Raw genomic sequence first — 21486 nt, forward strand, 5'->3', positions numbered from 1 at the left:
TGCAATTATTCTAAGAGGTGTGTTTGTTCTCTTTCAGCAAAAAAGTGTTCAGCATGGAAAAAAATTCAGTCTGTCATCTCATAGGAGTCTGTGTATGAGCTGAGAATTCTAGTTGTTTCAGCTACATTTAACATAGATTTAGGTGCTTTTTTATTTTACGTCATCTTCTCTGTATACACTATGCATTTTCTCCTAGAATGAGAAACTGTCCATCTTTCTTCCCTCTCTCCACAACTAATGTAGAGGTGTTTGGTATTTGTGTCCCAATGATTGTGAGTCCTATTGTCAAGGAGCTGTTGGAATTTATCTCATCCATGTACAAATTCTGTTTCTCTCTTACTAAGTTTGGAGCCTTGGCTCAGGACGCTTTTAGGAATTTAGGCCAGATAGTTAAACAGAATGTATCATTAGATTTGTTACCAAATGAGCTGGTATAAATCTTTACCTAGCTTTTTCTAGGTCATCTCCTGGTGTTGACCTCCACTTCTCCACATGCATGTAAGATGGCATGCAGTGCTACCTAAAGAAAGGATGCCGCTAAGCTACTGCCCTAGCTGCTTGCCTCAAAATATTTCTGGTGACCTGCTCCCATGATAGTGCTTGCCTACTCATTCCCCTACATTCACATTTGAAGATGAGGAGGTCAGTAAGTAGGGATAAAAGTGAATTGTTTTAATTAATAAAGTGGAAATAATGAAAGGAATTCTTTCCTAACTTTTAATTAAAAAAACATTAAAATATTAAGCTCAGAGCTTTAAATCACTAAGTGTGGTAGTTGTTGTGTGTGTTGTTTAGGGGAGTGATCTTTAGGGCAAAAATATTGCTTGGTTTTCAGGTACAAACATGACCTATGAATACACCTTTTGAAAACTAAGCAAATTTGACATTATGCCAGTGACAATTGGGAAATTCTTATTCTTAGCAGACTGTTAATAAAACTTTTTATAAAATAAGACAATTAAAATGATCCTTCTGTTGGATTCTCAGGGTAAGTGCTAACACATTTTTTTAACAGAAATAACTAGAGCATAGAGATCACCAGAAAAATGTCTTTGACAGGCAAAGAAGACTCATTTATGCAATTGCTTTTCCATGTTTAGTATCTTAACATATTGAAACTATGAGAAATTACTGAAATACTTCTAAAATGTCCAAATAGCAATGCTTTGGTTATGAGTCATGTGTGTTGCTCTATCAGTATTTTAATATGTTTAAGATTACTTTTTTTAAAATCTATTTCTGCTGTTTTAAGAGGTGATAAGCAGCAGTTACTTTTTTTTTTGCCCCATCTCCCCTAAAGAACATCAGAAAACACAATGACTCATGGGTTCCTTTTTAATAAGCCAGCTAGTCTTCAAATTTAAAAGATAAACACTTATATAGTATATTCCTCATGCCAGACAAGAATCAATGTCTACCAACACTCACATACTCAGATGTTTTTCTTACCAGATGTTCAGTGGTTTGCTGGCAATATATGCTAACTTGCCTTTTCAGTTTCAGTAGTTATTAGCAAGATTTGAGGTCTGATTGGCAAGGGTCCTTTGTTCTAGCTGAAGAAGTTTGGGAGCCACTGTCTTTACATAATCTCAGATTTCCAATGGCAGGTTTCATATATCCATGTCTGTTCTTGCTCAAACCTATTGCTAGATTTTTTTTATTATTTTTTTTCTAGCATGTAACTTACATTTCTTTTCTGGAATTCTTCAGTTTAATATTTACCCATCCAGAGTAAATATGCAAAATTCATGTTTTCTTTCTATATCTTAGGCAAATATGTATGCATCTTCCCTTAGTCTCTAGAGTGAGTAAAACAGACTACCCTGATGAATTTTATCTTCCAACTCAGTGATATTGGAATCGTATCTTCCAGCTCCCTTTTCCTTTGCAGTCTTATTGCTGTAACTTTCTCTTGTCTTACTGTACCCAAACAACCTAGATATCTTCCATGCGCCTTAGATATTTTGTTCCTTGTTGTATATCCAGTTAAGTTTGCTTATGCTTGTAACTGCCTGGATTTGTAATCTGTTAGGTTATTTGGTTTCTGCAAAACTGCAATGTGGCCAATTAATTCTGATCTTGTGTTCCTGCCATTGATTATTCCCAGTAGCTATACGACTTTGCACTTTAATGAAATCTTTCCTATTAATTCCAAGCAGTTCTTCAGTTTGCCCAAATCATTTTGAATTCTAATCCTGTTCTCCACCAAGTTGCAGATTTGATAAAAGTTTTCTTTGTTGCATCATCAGAGTTACTCAAGTATTGAACCAGTGTTAGATACAGGACTGATGCCCATGGACAAGTTACTTTCTTCCAGCATGGCCAAGAACCACTGAGGTTCTTCTAGAGCCTCTTTTGACCTCTATGAAGTCCCAAAGATGGTAGGTAGCAGTTTGAGGTTGCTTCAGCATGCTGAAATTGATTTTACCATGTCTAGCTTCACTTGGGGCACCACTGCTTTCAGACTGAATTTCTAACAGTTGTTTCTGAGGTTACTGTCAGTTTTTCATTGAACCTTTTTGCCTGGAGCATATCTTGGAAAAAAAAAATCTGTATCTCGAACATTCCTCTTTTGGGAGATACCAGCAGGACACATAGTTTCTTTTATTACACTGGCTGCCTTTTGCAAGGGAGGGAAAAGCCCTTCTTAGAAGTTCTTTTGGTGACAGAAGAATTCCAGTGGTACCCAACAGTCATCTTCATGATGCAGTGAATTTTGCTTCAGAAGAGCAGTTGGGGAGGAGGGGGTTACAGCTATTCTGTCATTCCCCAAAATAGGCCTAGAGTGAAGTGCAATGATACTCATTCCTAGAAATACAACTGCATTTTATAGGAGTCTCTTTTCCACACTTCGTGTGGTGATACTAGGAAATTTTTAGTTCTCTTTATATCTGCAGGACTTCTGTCTCTACAGTCTCATCCAACTTCAGTGGTTACTTTTATTTGCTTAATGCTGTCAAGTGGTTTGCTTCAGCCTAGACCCATGCTGTTTCAAGAAGTGAAAGTAGTACCAGTCCCTCTAGGTAATGGTAGCTCCTGTAAGTAGTGAGTTGCAGGAGGCAAAAGCATATTGCATAAGATCTATCATGATTATCTTTAAGCAGCAAATGGTGTCCTGATTAATGGTACTCAGGACTCAATTATGCATCTGAATAGATTTTTTTAATTGTATAAGAAAAAGATGGATGCTTACAGCTTCTAAGACTGTTGTTCTCTAAGCAGTGGCCAGAATTCAGGAAAAAAAGATAACAAGGTTTCACCACAGCAATGCCATTTCAATGGCTGTGTATTGAACCTGGCATGTGTAATCTTTAGACACATTGAACTTCGTCTGAGTGTTTATTATGTATTTTGAGACAGCATCAAAGTTGAAGTTTATTACACTCTGGTTTGCCAGGAGGCTTTTACAAAGAATTATTATGGACAATTTTTATTTTTGTCTGTTTAGTCTGCTTTCTCATGTTCTTGCTACTATATTTAGTACAATAAATCTTTGCATTTTGCATCTGCATACTGCAGATTTGGATAAATTTATCTCACCTTCTACTCCCCTGTTTCAACTTTTTCCACTGCAGACTAAGTGAAATTTTGCATCCTAGCTCTTGGTTGATAAGTGTACTAAAGAACAGGATTATAAATCTGTCATTGCATACAGAGAAGTTCAGATTTCTAAGGATACTGTTCAAGCTCAAGATAAGGCTTTAGCTCCATCTTTCTTTTCTTTTTAACTTGATACTTAACTGTGATCCTCTTAATGGGTCTCCCTCTGAGCTCCAAGACATGTTCAGGAGATTCCTCATGCTTGGGAGTTTACTACAGCTTTTTACTACAGCTTGTTTCACCACCATGGAGGAATTTAGTGCATTCTTTCATGGTCTTCAACTTTCATCATGGGAACAAAAAGCAGATTTGGTCCTTCATCACTCCTTTGTGGTCTCTACGCCTGCTTGCTGGCTCAAAAGGTTGTGCTTCCTTCTCTCTGCCAGTTTCGTGGGATCAAGCAAGAGATGATACATGAGGAGGGCATTCAGACTTGAATCAAATATTACTTCAAGACCAGTGGAATGACTATCTTTGCACCCGGTATGTGGACTTCAAGGAGGTTGCATCTTCTATGAGCAGATGAGTATAATGTGCTCTTTTTAATTGAAACAGCATCAAATTTGGCTGTCATCATAGCAGTATCTCAAGATTCTTTCAAGAGACAGTTAGACATGAGGGAAGGATATCTTAATTTTTTTTTTCTTATTTTTTTTCTTCTTTTCCTTCCCCTCCAACTAGTTATCAAGATTTCCTCCACTTTCATAGACTCAGAATGAATCATGGGATTGTAGAATGGTTTAGGTTGGGAGGGACTTTAAAGATCTTTTAGTTCCAACACTCCTGCGAGACTTCCCACTAGACTGTTGCTCAAAACCCCGTCCAGCACTTCAAGGGAGGGGGCAGCTACAGCTTTTCTGGGCAACCTGTTCCAGTGTCTCACCACCCTCACAGAAAATAATTTCTTCATAATATCTAATCTGAATCTACCCTTTTTCAGTTTCAAAATTAGATTGATCCATTTTTAGGGTGCTTGTAGGAGCAAGCAGATGGAAAACAATGGAGACAGTTCAATAAATCAATTTCATGTTTACTTTGGAAGAGGTCTGTAAATGCTGTATTTTAGGTATTTCAGTGGCCTTGGTCTGTGTGTAATGGTTCTGACTTTATTTTTGTTCATATTTTTTTCTTTCTGAAAATGCCAGCAATTTAAGGGAAGTGTGGTGTAGAACAGGGTGCTATGATAAAAAAGAGGCCGATAGTAACAACAAAAGGTGTGGCATAACTGCCAGTTCTAATAATACCTCATTGATTCTTTTACTCACGTTTGGTTTTTATTTGAGAAATATATATGCAGCCAAATTTAAGTAATTTGTTGAAGTTTATCTGAATTGTACATGAAGGTATTTGCAGAGAGGGAAGGATTTTAACACTAGCTACAGTCAAGTTTTTTAGGCTGCACTGAAGTCTTCTTCCAAGCCTTGCTCACATTCAGAAGCAGTTTATCCACTTTTGTACAGTTGATGCTCAAGATAATAAAAGTGAAACGTTCTGCATGGCATCAGCCAGCTTCAGCGTGGCAGAGGCTGAGATAGAGTTAATAAGCACAGTCAGGCCCTGCCTGATTCCTGCAGAGCTCCACTGAAATCCAGGTGCTGTGCTTCACCACCTTTCCTTTCCGCTACAGGGACTTGGCTCTGACACTGTGTTACATGTCCCCTAACACAGAGCACTGGGAAGCTCTTTGCTTACAGCTTTACAGGGATAAATGGATCCAGCTCAGGGGGATCCTGAGGTTAGCCACTTCCAGTATTTGTGCTGTACCCCTTATCTGTTTTTTCCCTTCTGTCTTCCTCCGTGTGGGAGCCCCTAATTGCAGATAAGGGCTATTTTGCTCTGAGCTTTTGGCAGTTTGGTGAAGGGTTTTTAGGTTGATGGTAATTTCTTATTATTTGGTATGTGAATTTTATTTGCTTGGAGAAGAAGAAAACATTCTGATTAGGAAACAAATACTTGTGTCCATGTTCTCAATTTGGAGACCAAAGAACACTGTTAAAATTATTCAGAGATGAGGAAAAAAGGAATCAAGTAATCTTGCAGTATTGATTTGATGTTTGTTGGTCAGGTCCTGGAAACACCAGTTTCCACAGTTCTCACATCTGCACCAGTTCAGCACAATGTCCAGGAATTTGATTGAAACAAAATTATTTTGTGCAATGTAGCTTTTGTTTTAGCTTTGCAGAGGTATGATATTTTCCTGTAACCACAGTGAGAAAACAAGAGGAAAGAAATCAAAGAATATCAACCAAATGATATGTTAGGGCAAATTACATGAGTGTAAAAAAAAAATAAATCTTAAGCTCAGTCTCTTACAGAGGTTATGTATGTTTTTTTACAAAGCTAGTGAGTGATAAAATAGATTTCTTCTGTCCAGGTTAGTTTTTTATGCAGTATTAGGAACAAGAGAGTCTGGCTACTCTTTTGTTTTCAAAGCTATAGTGTGAGTTTTGATGAAGCTATTAGGGAGACAAAGCCTCAAACGCAGGGGCTCTTGACTCTGAATTTTTCATTTCCAAAGGCTTTATTTTTTAATCCTTACTAGCTGGACTAATAAAAGGACCTTTTTTCTTCCACAAGCTCCTAAAAGCTACAATATTTTCCTCCTACAGTTCTCTATTAATTTATTCATTTGTGGCTGTAGATAGACTGGGTAAGGCTGATACAACCTGTTATTTTGGAAAAAAATAAAATTAATAAAAACACTGCCTGTGTAGTTTGGCAGAGTACTCTTTGAATAAAAACTCATATGAACATTCTAAGGAGCCCTGACACTTCTAACAAGCTACCTCAAGTCTCATGTAGTCTCTACATATAAAGTAGCAAAGCTTTACAATATTGTTAAGAAGGCTAAATATCAATAAAGGAGGAAAAAAAGGCAATAGTGAAACAATCAGTTAATGTCAAAAGATGAAATTAAAATAAACGTGATAGAGTCTACCATCATAATGTACAGAATCTAGTTAATATGCTAACTAGGGATTTTGAGGGCAACAGTGGCTAATAAAGTATTCTTATAAATAACTTAAAGACTTTAAAATGTCATTAGGCAGCCAGTGTAATGCCTGTAGCCTTTTTTTTTCCTTTTAAGTTAGACCAGTAATTTACGTGAATTGGTTTTAATATTCTGACAGCTTCAAAGCAGAGTGCATGAGCAGCTCTATTGGTAGGGCATTCAGGGAGCTGGAAGGCTCTATTTGGTGGAGGATGACAAGCGAGTGCTGCAGTCCCAGAGTGCTGTTTTGGCACAGCAGGTCTAAATGAACTTCATTTCATGTTCCTCATAAATCCTACTCTCCAGTGAGTTCCTTCCTATCTGTTGATTTATCTTTCTGTTTTCTCACTTCTTTGATGACTTGTGTGCAATGACTTCATTGCCCTTGTCTGAAATCATAGCAAAGGGATGAGGAACTTAATTTGCCTTTTTTTTGTTTTAATTAATGCAAGAATCTAATAAGGATTTTTTTGTTGACAAAATAAGCATTTGATTGAATCTTGAAAGAATACATAGGCTAACTGATAATGTATTTCTCCTTCTGCATTAATTGTGCTAATTAGTTATCACTTCAAACTTCCTGTTCATACAAAGTACAAGAGAGGCTGAGGGGATTTTGAAACAATTTTACAACAAGGCTTTAATGTTTCAGAATAGATTGTACTACATGCAAAATGCTTAGCTTCCAGTTGTGAAAAGCTGATTGTTTAAATAATTCAGAAGTGTAAAGAAATCCTTTTAAAACATGTTTGCTATAATACATGTTATTCCACAAAATAATGTTTAAAATAATTAAAACATTATTTTACTAACCTTTTGCTCCTTCTTGAACTTGTTTTCCTTAGATACTGTGTGTGTATATATTTTTTTTTTAAATACTAATTTTTGTTTTAATAATTGTGTGATGGCACTTGGTATCACTTTTAGGTGACTCAGTTCTTTGGGTTTTACTACCAAAATCTTAATTGATGCTGTATCCAGCCACAACCGGACTGGATATCCAGCAAGCTGAGTAACTAGATAATGAAGCTTTATTTCAGTGTATGCAAAAACTTTGGACTATAAAGATGTTATACTGAAGGGGCTGCATGACATACAACACTCACTAGGTATTGACACTGAAAATATTAGGTGAAGGGAAAGCTCAAACTGCTGTATAATGTACAGTATATAATGTGCTGTTTTAATTATGTTCTTTAAACATTAGCTGTTTAGCAATTTCATTATTTGAATATGAACATTTCCAATGCAGTCTCTTCTAAACTGGTCCTTCATGCATCTGCCTTTCGCTTTCTGTTTATAAAACCTGCATTTTTAGTTTGTAGTGTGGGAAACATAATTTTTGATACAAAATCAGCATGGTTGTATAATTGTAGTTTGATTTTATTTGTAATAATGCCTTCATATCTATTTAGCATTGAAATAGATGTCCCTAAGACTGCCTAAGAATTTCATGCCTTCTAGAAGCATCTTCCCGTAGGGATCCAGAACTCTCATGGCATAAGGCCTTTTTTCTTTTTCTAATATTTTTTTAGTGTTGCACTAATTGTAGCATATACACAAACGCTACAGCATTGCTGTTTATTGAGACTACTGTCGACATCCTAATTTAGAACTGGACCTCTGTGTCGCTAGGTCTTCCCTTTAAAGCAGAAAAATGCCCTCTTCTGCCTTTCAGTGCTAAGTTTTTCCACCTATGTAGGAAAGGCTGTGAAGATGATTAGAGGACTAGACCATCTCTTATGAGGAAAGGCTGAGGGACTTGGGTGGTTTTGGTCTGGAGAAGACAAGACTGAGGGGCATCTCATCAATGCTTATAAATACTTAAAACATGGGTGCCAGGAGGATAGGGCCAGCCTTTTTGTCAGTGGTGCCCAGTGCCAGGACAAGAGGTAATGGGCACAAACTTGAATATAGGAAGTTCTGTCTAAACATGAGGAGGAACTTCTTTCCTTTGAGGGTGGCAGAGCACTGGAGCAGGCTAACCAGAGAGGTTGTGGGGTCTTTGTCTCTGGAGACATTCAAAACCTGCCTGGACACCATCCTGTGCAACCTGCTCTGGCAGGGGGGTTGGACTAGATGATACCCAGTGGTCCCTTCCAACCCCTGTGATTCTGTAATTGTCTACCAGCAAAAGTGTGGCCATATCCCCTGAAATTGCAGCACATCCAAGGGCTTAGTTTTCTCAAGTACTAAAGGATTGCATGAAGTGGCACTACTACCAAAAGTGATAGCCCCACCTGGTTCTTTTGTTCAAATGTGCCTAATGTTAGTTCATGCGAGTTTGTGTGATTGACATGAACTGGAGGAGAAGGATTTACTTTTTAGGGCTTTTTTCCCTTCGAGCTGATTTTAACCAAGATCAGAACCTCCAGTGTGCTTAGTGGGGACAGCAGCTGCAGCATGGACTGGTTTCAGCCACTACTGGTTCAGACTGGTTTCAGCGCCATCCTCATCAGGATTTGCTTTTGCTGTACATTGTAATTCCTGTATCTTTGTTCTGGAGAATTGATCTGCACACACATGTAATGTATCCCCCCAAGTATCAACTTGAATAAGATAGTATTTCTCATGCTGTAGTGTTAAATACAATTTTGCAATGACCAAGTTCACTTTAACACACGACTAAACTTCGGACCTGCCTGAGTAATCCAAGGAAGTCTTGCCTCTTCTTTCCTTTTTAACTTTTTTGTGACACTGTTCACCATCTTTGTTTCCTTGTCTGTGCCTTCTTCCTTTTTCCAAGAAATATTTCATCAGAGTGTAAAAACTCCCCTTCTATTAAAGTGGATTTTTCTCAAAGTGCATTTTGCATTAATGTTGTCACATGATAGGTTTGCAAGATCAGCTTGGAAATGGTTGAATCTTCATAATGAAACCTGAGTGAATGGCATCAAACCCAGTCACTGCACAGTGAAGTTTAGAAACCCTTAAGATGATTTAAGTTTCTTCCTATTTCTTTTGCTTTTCATTTGGGATAACAGATGAATTTGCTTATCTAAAACAGAAGTAAATGCTATTAACTGTTCTCTTCTACTTATTTTCTGTGAAAAGTAAGCGTGGTGGCAAAGGCTGAAGGGCTGAAATAAGTTTATTAGGGCATAAAGCAAGTTCTGTACTGAAAAGCACTCTGATCGTAGTAGAACAAACAACAGCAGCCCTGTCTCTATGTAGCTTGGTATAGACATACTGCATTTCTCTATACCATAACTACTTCACTTTGTCTGGGCCCCAGCCCTCTATGATACAGGCTCTAGGGAACTGACTATGTTAAAATCTGGAACATGTCTTTCAGACTTGCAGCTTGATTTTGGGTGACAACGTCATTTGGTTTGTAATGTGATTATGTATGTTTTCAGATACTGTGCTCCTTTCTTGTTGGTACCAACCAAGCTCCCATCTTGTCTGCTATGACAATACTGTGTGTTAAGTTTCATATTTTGTTTATACTTCACACTGAAAGCACAAACTGAAATCTTGTGGTTTAAGAAAGGCGGCACTTTATTTTGTGGTTGCACAGCAGTATGCATATATTTATTGCTGTTCCCTGTGGGAACAGGCCTAGAAGCCATGTAGGTATTGTGAGTTGCTGAGAATGAAAACAGCCCTTCATGGAAACAGCCTTTCTACCCTGCATCTGATCTTGCTCCTACTTTTTTACTTGACTGTGGGATAGTGCTGCATCCTCCTGTTGGCATGTGTGAGCTCTCAGGTCATGGTGCAGGATTAAGGGCTGCTTTCTTGGATTTAGATTTTCAGTACTGTGTGTAGGTGTTGGTCTGTTAAATTATTCCAGAAGATTTTCTATCAATACTTGCTGTGTTTGTATATATATTTTTTTTTTTCATTAGTAGACAGAGATATTGGTAACTACTTTGTTCTGTTTCTGTAGATTGAAAGTAGCCTTTTTTCTGGCACTTCTGGATGGTGACAAAAATATTTTAGTCTTTATGACTTCTACATTCAATATGCAGTTTAAACCGTTGCTGCTTGTCCTTCTGTCTTTTGGGCTCAGTGAGAATAGTAAACAGTTCCTTAAAATTTTATAGTGATTTTGAAATTGTTATTTGTATCATAATATACTGAATGTAGCATAAACTGTTTAACCATAAGTGTTTTATTGCATATAACGTGTAATATTTACGTGTTGCTTTTGTCTCTTGCAGATCTAGAAATGGCAATTGCATATTGGAATTTAGTTTTGTCAGGAAGGTTTAAATTTCTTGATCTTTGGAATAAATTTTTGTTGGTAAGTACCTCCCATACTCCTTCCTGACTATCTTACTCCACAGTAGTCTGGCTTATAAACTGTGTGCTTATAATAAAGAAAAAGAGAGGATGCCTGAACACTTCCTTCAGACTTTTTCCTTTTTGAAAACTGACATAGAATAGTCTTAAACCAAGCCAAATTAAATCTGCTCTATATTATTTTTCTAATTGAGAAGATTGCAAAAACATGTAGCTTAGATAGAGCATTCTGCTTTCTTGGTCCTGTATCTTCCTACTTAAAAAAGCTTCTGCATGAAAGGAAACCGTGATTGTAGATTGCACCTATCATGTCTTTATTATCAAGACAGCTGTGATTATTGTCAACCATGTATTTTAACATGCTCTCCCTTCTGAGGTTTTAATGCATAAACTCAGTTGTCTTGAAAACATTGGTTCTGACTGCCTTAATCCGTGAGACTTTTCTTTTTAAGTGGAAGTTCTTGTCTGAGTAGTTATTTTATTTTTAGATAATAGTTGTGAATTGATCTTGACAGTTTTCTATTGCCAGTGTAATTCTGTGCACAGTACAGTAAAGGTGCATAAATTAAACTTCAGAAATTGCAAAAGTATTCCTATTGAAGACCCAATTAATTCCTGCATGTTTCTGCATGTTTGCATTTCTATATATTTGCAATAAAAATACCTTACATAATGTTACATAATGTATCATTTATATCGGGGGGGTTCAGTTTCTTTCTATCTGTGGTTCAGGAGAATTAAGAAGTCTTCCTGCATTTGGTCCCATAATCACCAGTGCTTAGTAGGGGAAGTGTGTACTTTTTGCAGTATTTCCCAAATATTTTTTTTCTAAATTTTGCACAATTTATTTACTTTATTCACTTAGTAGTGTACTGGTTTAATGAAGCAAACTTGTGAAAACATTTCACGTTTTAACTGCCTTGATATACTTCACACGTCCAAATTCAGATCTGTAAATGTAACTGAAGAGTCTGAACAGTTTTTCCCACTTGGCTTTATGATCAAGTTTATTGCAAGACAGTTTTGCAGATCTCTACTTCCAGCAATAATCTAGGTGGTCTCATATAAAATATCTTACTTTGTTGTAAATATTTAACCTGAATATTTCCTTGAGAATAAATGTTTAGATTTAAAAAATTCAATCTAAGAAACAAACAAGTTAGGACTCCCTAGGATGGGATTTTTTGTTTGTGTTTTCTTTGTTTTAATGAACTTTTTCCAGAAGGGATGTTTGCTTGTCATATTTTTTTCAGCCAAGATAAGACCTTTGGTTAGAGAGAGAGGTGGTGCTTGGACACACAGGTTAGTGGTGGACTTGGCAGTGCTAGATTAACAGTTGTACTTGATGATCCTAGAGGTCTTTTCTGACCTAAAAGATTCTATGACGTGTTTGCTGTTGTGTTGGACATGAACATCATATTGATCAAGTTCCAGATTTTCAAAATGGAGTTGGTTCTTCTCAATACTTTGGAGTATATGGAGTATTATTCCTTAAAAAAACCTGAACCAATTAAAAAAAAAAAAGAGAGAACAAAACCACCTCACTACACAAAACCATAAACACAAATCCAACCCTTCACCAAGCAAGTCTTGCTTAAAACTTTTTACTGTGAACCAGGACTAGGTATTGAAATTCCCTATTAATCACCTTCTATCTTCAGGCTAATCTAGCAGTGTCAAAGAAGGAAGGGTGAAATTAATGGTCTAATATGATCCTGCAGCTCACAACTGCTTAGTAGTTTTGTTCCTCCACACACTTCTCTTCTTGAGAGTGCTAACTTAAAAAGCTGAGAGAGCTTTGACTGGAACTGAAGTTTCTTGGCATGCTGCTCAAACTGGCCAGAGTGTCAGCTGGTATTTGTGAATGGGGTGATGCTGAAAAAGTATACTTGAAGCCAAGCAAGGAGGTGGTAGTGGACAACAGACAGACTGGGGGAAAAAGGAGATGGGGCATAAGTGGAGCAAATGCAGGTAGTGCATTATGGTGAAGGAGAGAATAGCTGAAGGGACGCTGAGAAGATGGATCCAGTCTGGGAGTGAGAAGACTGTAGGTGCAACTATAACAAACAAGTTGGAAGAGTGTCTAAGTGTAAAAAAAAGGGATAAGCAGAACCTGAAATCAGTGCCATTAAGTAGAAGTATGAAGTGCCTTTGGTTTATTCTTTTCCATAGCAAGTTAGGAACACATACTCTAAAAGCAGAACAGAAGAAATAAAACAACTATCAAAGATGTGTTATGCTTTTTTGTCTTTTAATTGTATTTTGTTTTGTAGCTTTCTTTGGAAGCTCTGAACTTTGTTTAAAAAAAAGAGAGAAAAGAAGAAATAGTTGTAAAATGTGTTTCTGTATATTTCGATATAAAATACTATTGTGGAATTTGAAAATAGTTTGGATTGAACAGTACCATTTTTCCTCCTTTATAGGAACATCATAAAAGATCAATTCCAAAAGATACTTGGAATCTTTTGTTAGACTTTGGAAATATGATTGCAGATGATATGTCCAACTATGATGAAGAAGGTAAGCAATATTGAACATCTTCAAAAATTGGTACAGCAGAGTTCAGGTGTTGCTGTAAATGAACAACTGAACATGCTGCCACCTTCTGTCATAATTTGTTTACCCATAATTTGTTTAGAGGTTTTGCTGCAAATGTGTCTTTGACAACTTGTTGCCAAAGCAGTAATGATAAGGTTAACTATTTTGGTGTCATATAGAAGATACTGTCATATCATGGTACAGCACATGCTATTTGAACTTCTGCTACAAGAGTCTCAGTAAAACTGTATGCATTTTTTTTTTTTTTTGTACAAAAGTTCTGTTATCAGCAAGGAAATACATTGTTCTTCTACTTGCAAGAATGTCTATATGGCCATTTTTTTTACTACCCTAAGGCAATTTACATGCTGTTACTAACCCTGCAAATCCTATTTTGGAATGACTCTGGACATAAGTTATGAAAAAATCTAGTAGGAATGCCATAGGTTTGCTATCAACTAGTGTTTGTAAACTCTGCAGTGTGGATTATGCTTTAAATACTCGTTTTTAGTAAGAAGTATTGCTGCAAGAAAATATTAATATGTTTATCAGTTAAGTGCTTTTTTCACATGTTTATCACATTATGCATTTTAAAGTCAGACTAGGCTAAAGTGAGCTATTGATCCTTTGTGTTTAGAGACTGCACCAATGTATTGCTGATAATGATACATTAATTTTTTAATCACTTGACTTCTCTTCAGGAGCGTGGCCTGTTCTTATAGATGATTTTGTGGAATATGCACGACCAGTAGTCACAGGAGGAAAACATAAAACTTCCTAACCCCAGACTTGTCAATTTGGACTAAAGGTGCACTCTGAACTGCATTAGGTAATGAAGATTTGTCGACTGGTAACTGCACATCGTTGCTGGTTTCAGTGGCTGTGAGGAGTTTCTACAGACAAAACTGAAATTCTTCCTTTCAGCCTAAAGAAAATGGTGGCTGACTTGTGGACACTTAAAGAACAAACTCAGTCCAGGCTGTTTATAGGCTACTGGCTTCAATTGTTGTACTGATTGTATCATATAGGATGTAGATTTTGCATGTTTTTATACTCTGGGGAAGTTTAACTAGAGGCCATTTTATTAAAGTTTTGACAGCACAGCATGCCATTCAGTTCATGATCCAAAGTGAACACCAGCAGTTACATAAATAAAACTGTATTATATTGTACTTATATTAAAAGCAGTATTTGTGGTATATAAATTAAATCCCTAAATAAAACTTATGAGCTATGTTGTATTTTTGTAAGAGTTAGTCGTGTGGACTTGTCCTAATATAGACTTGTAACAAAAAACACTTAAGCTTTTTTTACTTATTGCCAAGATTTCAAATTTATATTTTAAGTCCTAGATGTATATATAGATTGATGACATCCAGTCTTTTCTTCCACTGTGGTCAGCTTCCTCATTATTCTTCTTAAAGTGCTTGGACACGTAGCAGTAGCATTGCTGAGGAAAGACTGCTGCTCTATGCTATGTTGCAACTCCAGCTTTTTTTATTAACCATTTAAAAGTAGACATTAAACAGCCAGAGATGCTTTTATAATTCATCTTTGATTATCATAATTCAGTTGGTCTTCAATTAATGTGTTTATTTATTTCAAAGTAATGAATGGGTGGAATATAACTTTTATTTGTAGCCTGAAACATAAAATAAATTCTAGCTAAATGCACCATAGTTATAAATGCAATTTCTGGCACTTCTCACAGAAAATAAATGTGAATAATTCCAAAGACTTAACTAGTTGGCTTACACTTAGGAAAAATAGTTATGGGTAAGAAGACTGTTACTAATGATAAGAATTCATGCCTCTGGATGTATTGTGCATTCAACAAGAAAGTGTAAATTAATGCAGTATTATTGATCTTCAAGTGGAATTGGACCAATTTTCACCAAATCTGAATTTGCTCAGTCTTTTTTTTTTTTTTTCTCCCCTTTCAGCAGCCATCGATTATAAAGTGTACAGGGGTCAGAATCCTCTTTCCCAACAGTGTCTTCCCAAGGCCAAAGCACAAAAAATGTTACCAGAAACTTTTCAACACATCTTCACGCAGGACTCTTAAATGCTACCTCATGAAAATGAGTGTGTCGTAGCCACTGTAAGAGTTTGTTAAAGAGTTGCTGAAGAGTATGTATAGCTGTGATCAATATAATTTCTGTAATCAGAGCTGAGTAGATGCCAGAATTTTGGGGGGAAATAGTGCATTAAGTTAAATAATTTATATCAGTTTGGGTCACATCAGATGGTTTAGGTACTGCATGACAGCACATTTTTATTTCATAGTTGTGAGGGTACAAAAGCTTACAATATTCTCTGAAACTCTAATATTTAGACTTTCATATGAGCAGTCAGCTTGCATTTACATCAGTGCAGCCTCCAACAGCAAATGTTCGTGCTGTGTACAGAGAGGTTACCTTCATTCTTCCACTCGGGAGAATTTCAGTTGTGCATGATGTTTTAAAAAGCAGAATTAGGACAAGTTTGAACAAAGTAGCAAATTTCCTGTTAATAAGACTGTAGCAGGCAGGTTGTAAGTGCCCCATCAGTGATTCATTAGTGTTAGTCTCTTTTTGCCCTGAGCAGTTTGGGAATGTTCTCTCTTGCATGGCAGCCACTAGGTGTCAGTGCCCCAGCCTTCAGCTGCCTCTCTGTGTAGCGTTAGGAATGGAGATGAAGCAAAATTACTCTTTTTTTTTTTTTTTTTTTCTGACTGCATCTTCTTAGAAGGGTTTTTGTGGCAATAAGGCCAAGTATTCTACAGAAGTCAACAGACTTAAAGACACTTATTATGCTCTTTTTAATGCATTTGCTTTACCTGCTCTTCCTTCCCAAAACAAGCTATATCTCTGCTGTAGGCTTTGGAGAAAAGTTTAACATCTCATAATATGAAGTGTGTTTGTCCAGCCAAAAGCAGTGGAATACTTGTTATTCACACCATTGCCTCTTAAACTGTAATGTATAGCTATAAGTGACCAGAAGTAGTTTGGTATGTGGTGTAACTGAATAGTTTCATAGCAACAGAGCTTGTGAAACATTTGTTCATGCTGACAACTCCTTTAAATCAAAATTCAACCTGATGGGCCTTCTAGCTTTTAAAAGAAAAAGAGCATAAGAAAATGTATGTGGCTTGAGGTTTTTTGCCTATATATGTACACTTACTCTTAAGCCTCATTCCTGTGAGGATCCTTCATGGAAGATAATTTCCAACAGAGGAAGACTGAGCAAAATACTGGCAAGATAGGAGTTGCTCCTTATCAGCCACTTTCCTGGGCATGGTACACTTTTTTTGTTGTTGTTCTTCCTAGTCTTCTACCCATCTGAAGCCACATATGCATTTTACATTCCCATAAATAGTGGCATGGAGTAACTAACACCTTCAGACTTGAACAATTATTTGCTGCTGTCCAGAGTTCCACTTTACAGGGCACTCTGACTTGCTCTCTAGGTACACTGGTACAGTGGCAACACCTAGGCTGGTGAATGTATAATCATAAATGGTACAGATGTCTTCAAGTTGTCCAGTGCATACCGTTCATAGATAACACTGTATGTATTTTTAAACTTGGTGCCAGGTTGTTTGGTTTTACATCCTAGCATATTTGAAACTGAGCCATAGGAATTTGTACTTGCCAATTTTAAATTTAAATGTAATTTATCATGTATTTCATGCCAAGGAGGGCAAACCTGCAGTCATCTGCTCATTCAGTGCACCTGAGAGATTTGCTGCTGACTAAGCTGTATGCGTGTAAATTTTGTGGCGACGGAAAAAGGAATAAATGGACTGTCAACAAAAAGGATTAAAGTCAGTCATGTAAGATGTCTGTATGGTTTTTGTCAGCTTTCTGCTTTGGAAGCCTTGCACAGGCTGGTGGGTTCTTTCCTTCCTGGTTAATTAGATTCTTGCAGTATTATTCCTTTAATCAGAAGAGGGCAAGAATGCAACTAATTTTTGAGCAGTTATAATAGATGTCTGTTTTGCTCATCTGTGCCACATTTAGGCTTTGAAGAAGCTCACTGTGTTTAGCTGCATTGCTGCAGCCACTACATGTACCTTCTAGCAGGCAAACTCTCTGCAATTTGTGTCATTAGTTTGTACTGTCAATGACAGATGTAATTGCAAGGAAGGTCTTCCTTAGTCTTAGGCTCTGAGCTCTAGGAGAAGCAACCACTCAGAAGTGTGTTCTGAAGTGAAGACCTTCAGAAGTATTTATTCAGCTGTCCTTAATTCTCTTTTGAAAGTTTGAATCAGAATAAATAGTTGTCGCCTGTACTCTGTGGCACAGATTGCCTAGAGATGTGGTGGAGGCCCCATCCCTGGAGACCTGGTCTCCAGGAGGCCTGATGGGGCTCTGAGCAATCTGTTCTAGTATGAGATGTCCCTGTTTTCTGTAGGGAGGTTGGACTAGATGACCTTTAGAAGTCCCTTCCAACTCAAGACATTCTATGATTCTCTCCCAGCTGACGTCCCCCTCCAGCCTCTCTGATACTGCTCTTAGCCAGACTGGTGCTTCGAGTGGTTCCCACCCTTAGTCAGCACAAGGGCACCCAAGTATCCCAGTGGGTGAGCAGGTACAGCAGTGGAACTACTTGTCCCTGTCCTGAAAGCAGATTGTTTCAGCAGCCACTGGCTGCTTTGGTATGACACGAATCTCTCTGTCTTCTGTAACAGCAAAGTTGCTGATGCTGGTACTTGAACCATCGCAAGCTCTTTTCTTTCAAGTGTCAGCAGCAATAGTTTCCTACAGCTGATGCCAACCAGCGTCTGGCCAACCACAAGGCTCAGCCTTTCTGAAAGGGAGCAAGTGAAATGTTTTACCACCATGAGAACTTTTTTAAAGAAAATATTCAGTGAAACGTTTTCTGAACTTTGCACTGTATATAGTCTGGTGGGTAGAATTAGGTCAGGATGGCACACCTCTAAAATGGGATTTTTTGTTACAAATTGTTGTTGGAGGAGTCTGCATCTGCAACTAACTGCAGAAAATTCCACACTTCAGACAAGTGAGTGCAGTGTTCACACCTCTTAATGAGAGAGGCCTGGGGAAGTTTAGGAGTGTTCAAATTTTAATTGAGTATAATTATTAGGATACCTCCTCTTGTTGTTTGATGAGCTCCCGTATGTTTTTTCTTGTGCCTCTCTTACAAGCAGTGAAACACTCTACACTATGCTGTTTGTTTTTAGGCAAACTGTAGGCTTTGGGTCATGACAGGCTTTGTGTCAAGAAGGTGAAGAAGAACAAAGTCCATGTTGCAGCATTAAAGGAATGTTTTCCTTTGAAGGCAGAGGCATGAAGCTGTATGAAAATTATTTATCTCTACAGTTAAAGAATTGAGTAAAAACAGTCTGTTTTTTTCCTGGATCTCAATTAATATGTTCTCAAGTTAGTATCATTCCTAAAGAAATTATCCTGTTGCCAAAGTGAAACCCTCCACTTCAGCAATGGCAGAGATGCATCTCTGACACGTCTGGCATGGTTTAGTGAATAGGCTCAAGTTAACCAGGAGCTGAAGAGGAAAATCAAATTGTTGAGATGATCCATCTGGTATCAGCCTTACTTTTCCAGGATATGGCTCTGCATCCTTGGGATGGATGAACTTGGAATCAAGAACATTTCTCTACTGAGTGTCTTGGAATGGCAGAAGCGTCACTCGCTCATGGGTGAAGTGTTTAGGTGTAGTCTTCCTCTTTTATTTAAAATGCCCAAGGCCTTGTGGTGACAGAGCAGTCTCAGCCAATGCTCCCTCTGCCAGTTCATTTGCTCATAAAAGACAAGGGTGCCTGTATAGCCCTCTCGTGGGTGGTGTAGAGCTTTGGTTCAGGTGGAGGAGGCAGGTGGAGCCACCTTTGCTGAAGTCAGGCTTTTGTGTTCCACGTGGGGTTTAAAATGCTGTTGAGCCGAAACAACAGCGTGTTGCCACCATCACAAAGTCTTCTCTCTGTCCTGCCTTCCCATTCCTTCTTTTCCAGATTCTCCTCATCTGAAAGCAGACTTACATATACTAATGAGAGGACACCAAAGCTGCATTTTTATCTGATTTAACATTTACTAAACATTTTTTTGCCAGCTGTATTTGTTGTTTGGTTGGGTTCTTTTCCCCCTATTGTAAATATATATGGTGTTCATGTGCAATTAACAAATCAAAGTTAAATTCTTTGTTGCATGTTCAGTTTTGCAGAGCTGAAAAATACAAAATCTGACATTTTCTCCAGGTTTTCATTACAGTCTTATTTCTAAAGTCAAAGATTTTATTCCTAATTTGGGCTGTGTTATGAGCAGCCAAGTGTGCGTGTAACAGGGTGAAGTCCACTGGAGGTAAAAGGGCAGTGCAACTGACAGCCACCTTCAGAAGGAAGAGATAAATGGAAAACTAAGAATAGCTTTGCCCATTTTCAGCTTTCATCTGACAAGGCCCTTACTAGCTCTGCAGAACAGGTGATTTCTCCTGTCCTTGGTTTGCAAGTTCAACTTCCCATGTCCTTCCAAACTGTAACGCTCTACAGGGGTAGAGAAGAGGTGGGGCTGCAGAAGGGTGCACGAAGCTGTAACAGGGACACCAAAATCAGTGTTTCTGCCTGGCGTGTTTTTGGTAAACTTCTTGGCCTTAGTTTTCCATTTTGACTGTTCACTTTCAGGTGTGCAGAACCTAAGGGAACTCTGGCAGTGTAGGAATGACTCTAAGATCACTTCTACGTTGCCTGAATGCCCTGGTCGCGGGAGGTGATGCCTGTTCACGTAGCCACGCAGGGCAGAGGGCTTGGCATCCTCACTGCTCTATAGCAAGGTGGCCACCAGCCCACCTGTAGAACACTTGGCCCTGCATCTTCCCCAGCCTTACATAGTGACCACTGCCCCTAAGCTGCAAGTGCCCCTTTTTTTATGCATTTTCAGTTCAGAGTTGTTCCTTCCAAGCAATGAAGGAAAACTCACAGTGTTCTAATACTCAACAGTTCTTTTATCCAAATCCTAATCTTTACAGCAAGAGTGTCCTAACAGAGGCTACTTTCACCACTTTGGCATCATCTTATTTCTTGTAAAGTAGAGTAGGGATGATGCTTATTTGTGTTCTGAAGCTGCATTAAGGTTTCTTGTGAAGTACAGTCACATTTCTACACATCTCAATAATTCAGTCTGTGATTAACTGCTTATTGTTCTGGGTGATAGGAGGATGCATCCTTTACACTGCTGGCTTTTTCCATCCGAAGAGCAATCAGCATTGCTTTCTGAAAAAGATCAAAGAAGAATAAAGCTTTTTCCCCAGGTAATCTTTATCAAAATTACAGTCAAGCCAATCAAAGCTCTCTGTTCAGTAGTAATTTGTGAGTCTTTAGGAACCCCGATCTTAGTCAGTCTCAGCAGACCACTTGAAGATGTTGAGCCAGCACAGAGACGTGTTTGTAGGCAGAACACGTTTAAAAGGCTGCCAGACTACAGATCTCCTTTTTGCATTGCATGGCAAAACAGAAGCACAGAAAAACCTGCAGTAACAGAATGAGGGACGTAATTGCACAAGTATCAAGTTTGAAAGGATGGTATTAATAAAGCTCAGTTTTTACTAAGTGAGATTTCTTCATATGTGAATTTTCTTAGGCTCACAGGATGCTATTTAAATGCATCTTTCAAAACAGTTTCCTTTCAGAGTTCAAATGTGGGCTGCACCTGAGCTCAGCCTTAGGAAAAAGTTGATCTTTGCCAGGGAGAAATAGGCATGGAATTGAAGTTAGCATATTGCTCAGTGTTTTTCCAGGGGTGCAGTGAATTAGCAAAACATTCTTGTAATAGGTAGAACAGAGCAAGAAAGGTTTTGACAAAATACTGCCATAGGGCATAGTTAGAAATGGAAGAGGTTGACTACATTTAACTACATTTCTTTCTGCCTAGCCCATCATTGTAGCATTTGCAGAACTTGGAAAGTCCTTTTATCACAAGCTTTCCTTCTGACTGGTGTCTGAAAAGCAGGCTGACTCCAGCATATCAGAAAAGGGCAGGAAAATATATTAATTTACAAGTTATTAAATAAATAAACACCCCTGTGGAGACATCTGTTTCACTGGGTGTAGGGTTACTTATGCTGGGTAGGGCTAAGGATTTCCTGGCTTCCTTTAT

General features: G+C 37.9%; 1 protein-coding gene across 1 annotated transcript in view; it reads left to right on the top strand.

Annotated features, from left to right (window-relative positions):
• DCUN1D2 (DCN1, defective in cullin neddylation 1, domain containing 2) overlaps positions 1–14605 on the top strand; it is a 23403-nt gene extending 8798 nt beyond the window's left edge. Inside the window, exons 4-6 of the mRNA XM_009997912.1 lie at positions 10759–10841; positions 13264–13360; positions 14080–14605. Coding sequence (XP_009996214.1) covers positions 10759–10841; positions 13264–13360; positions 14080–14159 — 260 coding nt within the window. The 3' untranslated portion in view covers positions 14160–14605. The remainder of the gene's footprint in view (positions 1–10758; positions 10842–13263; positions 13361–14079) is intronic.
• The last annotated feature ends 6881 nt before the right edge of the window (positions 14606–21486 follow it).

This window comes from Chaetura pelagica, unplaced genomic scaffold (genome assembly GCF_000747805.2).
Source record: "Chaetura pelagica isolate M959 unplaced genomic scaffold, ChaPel_1.0 scaffold123, whole genome shotgun sequence".
Lineage (NCBI taxonomy): Eukaryota > Metazoa > Chordata > Aves > Apodiformes > Apodidae > Chaetura > Chaetura pelagica.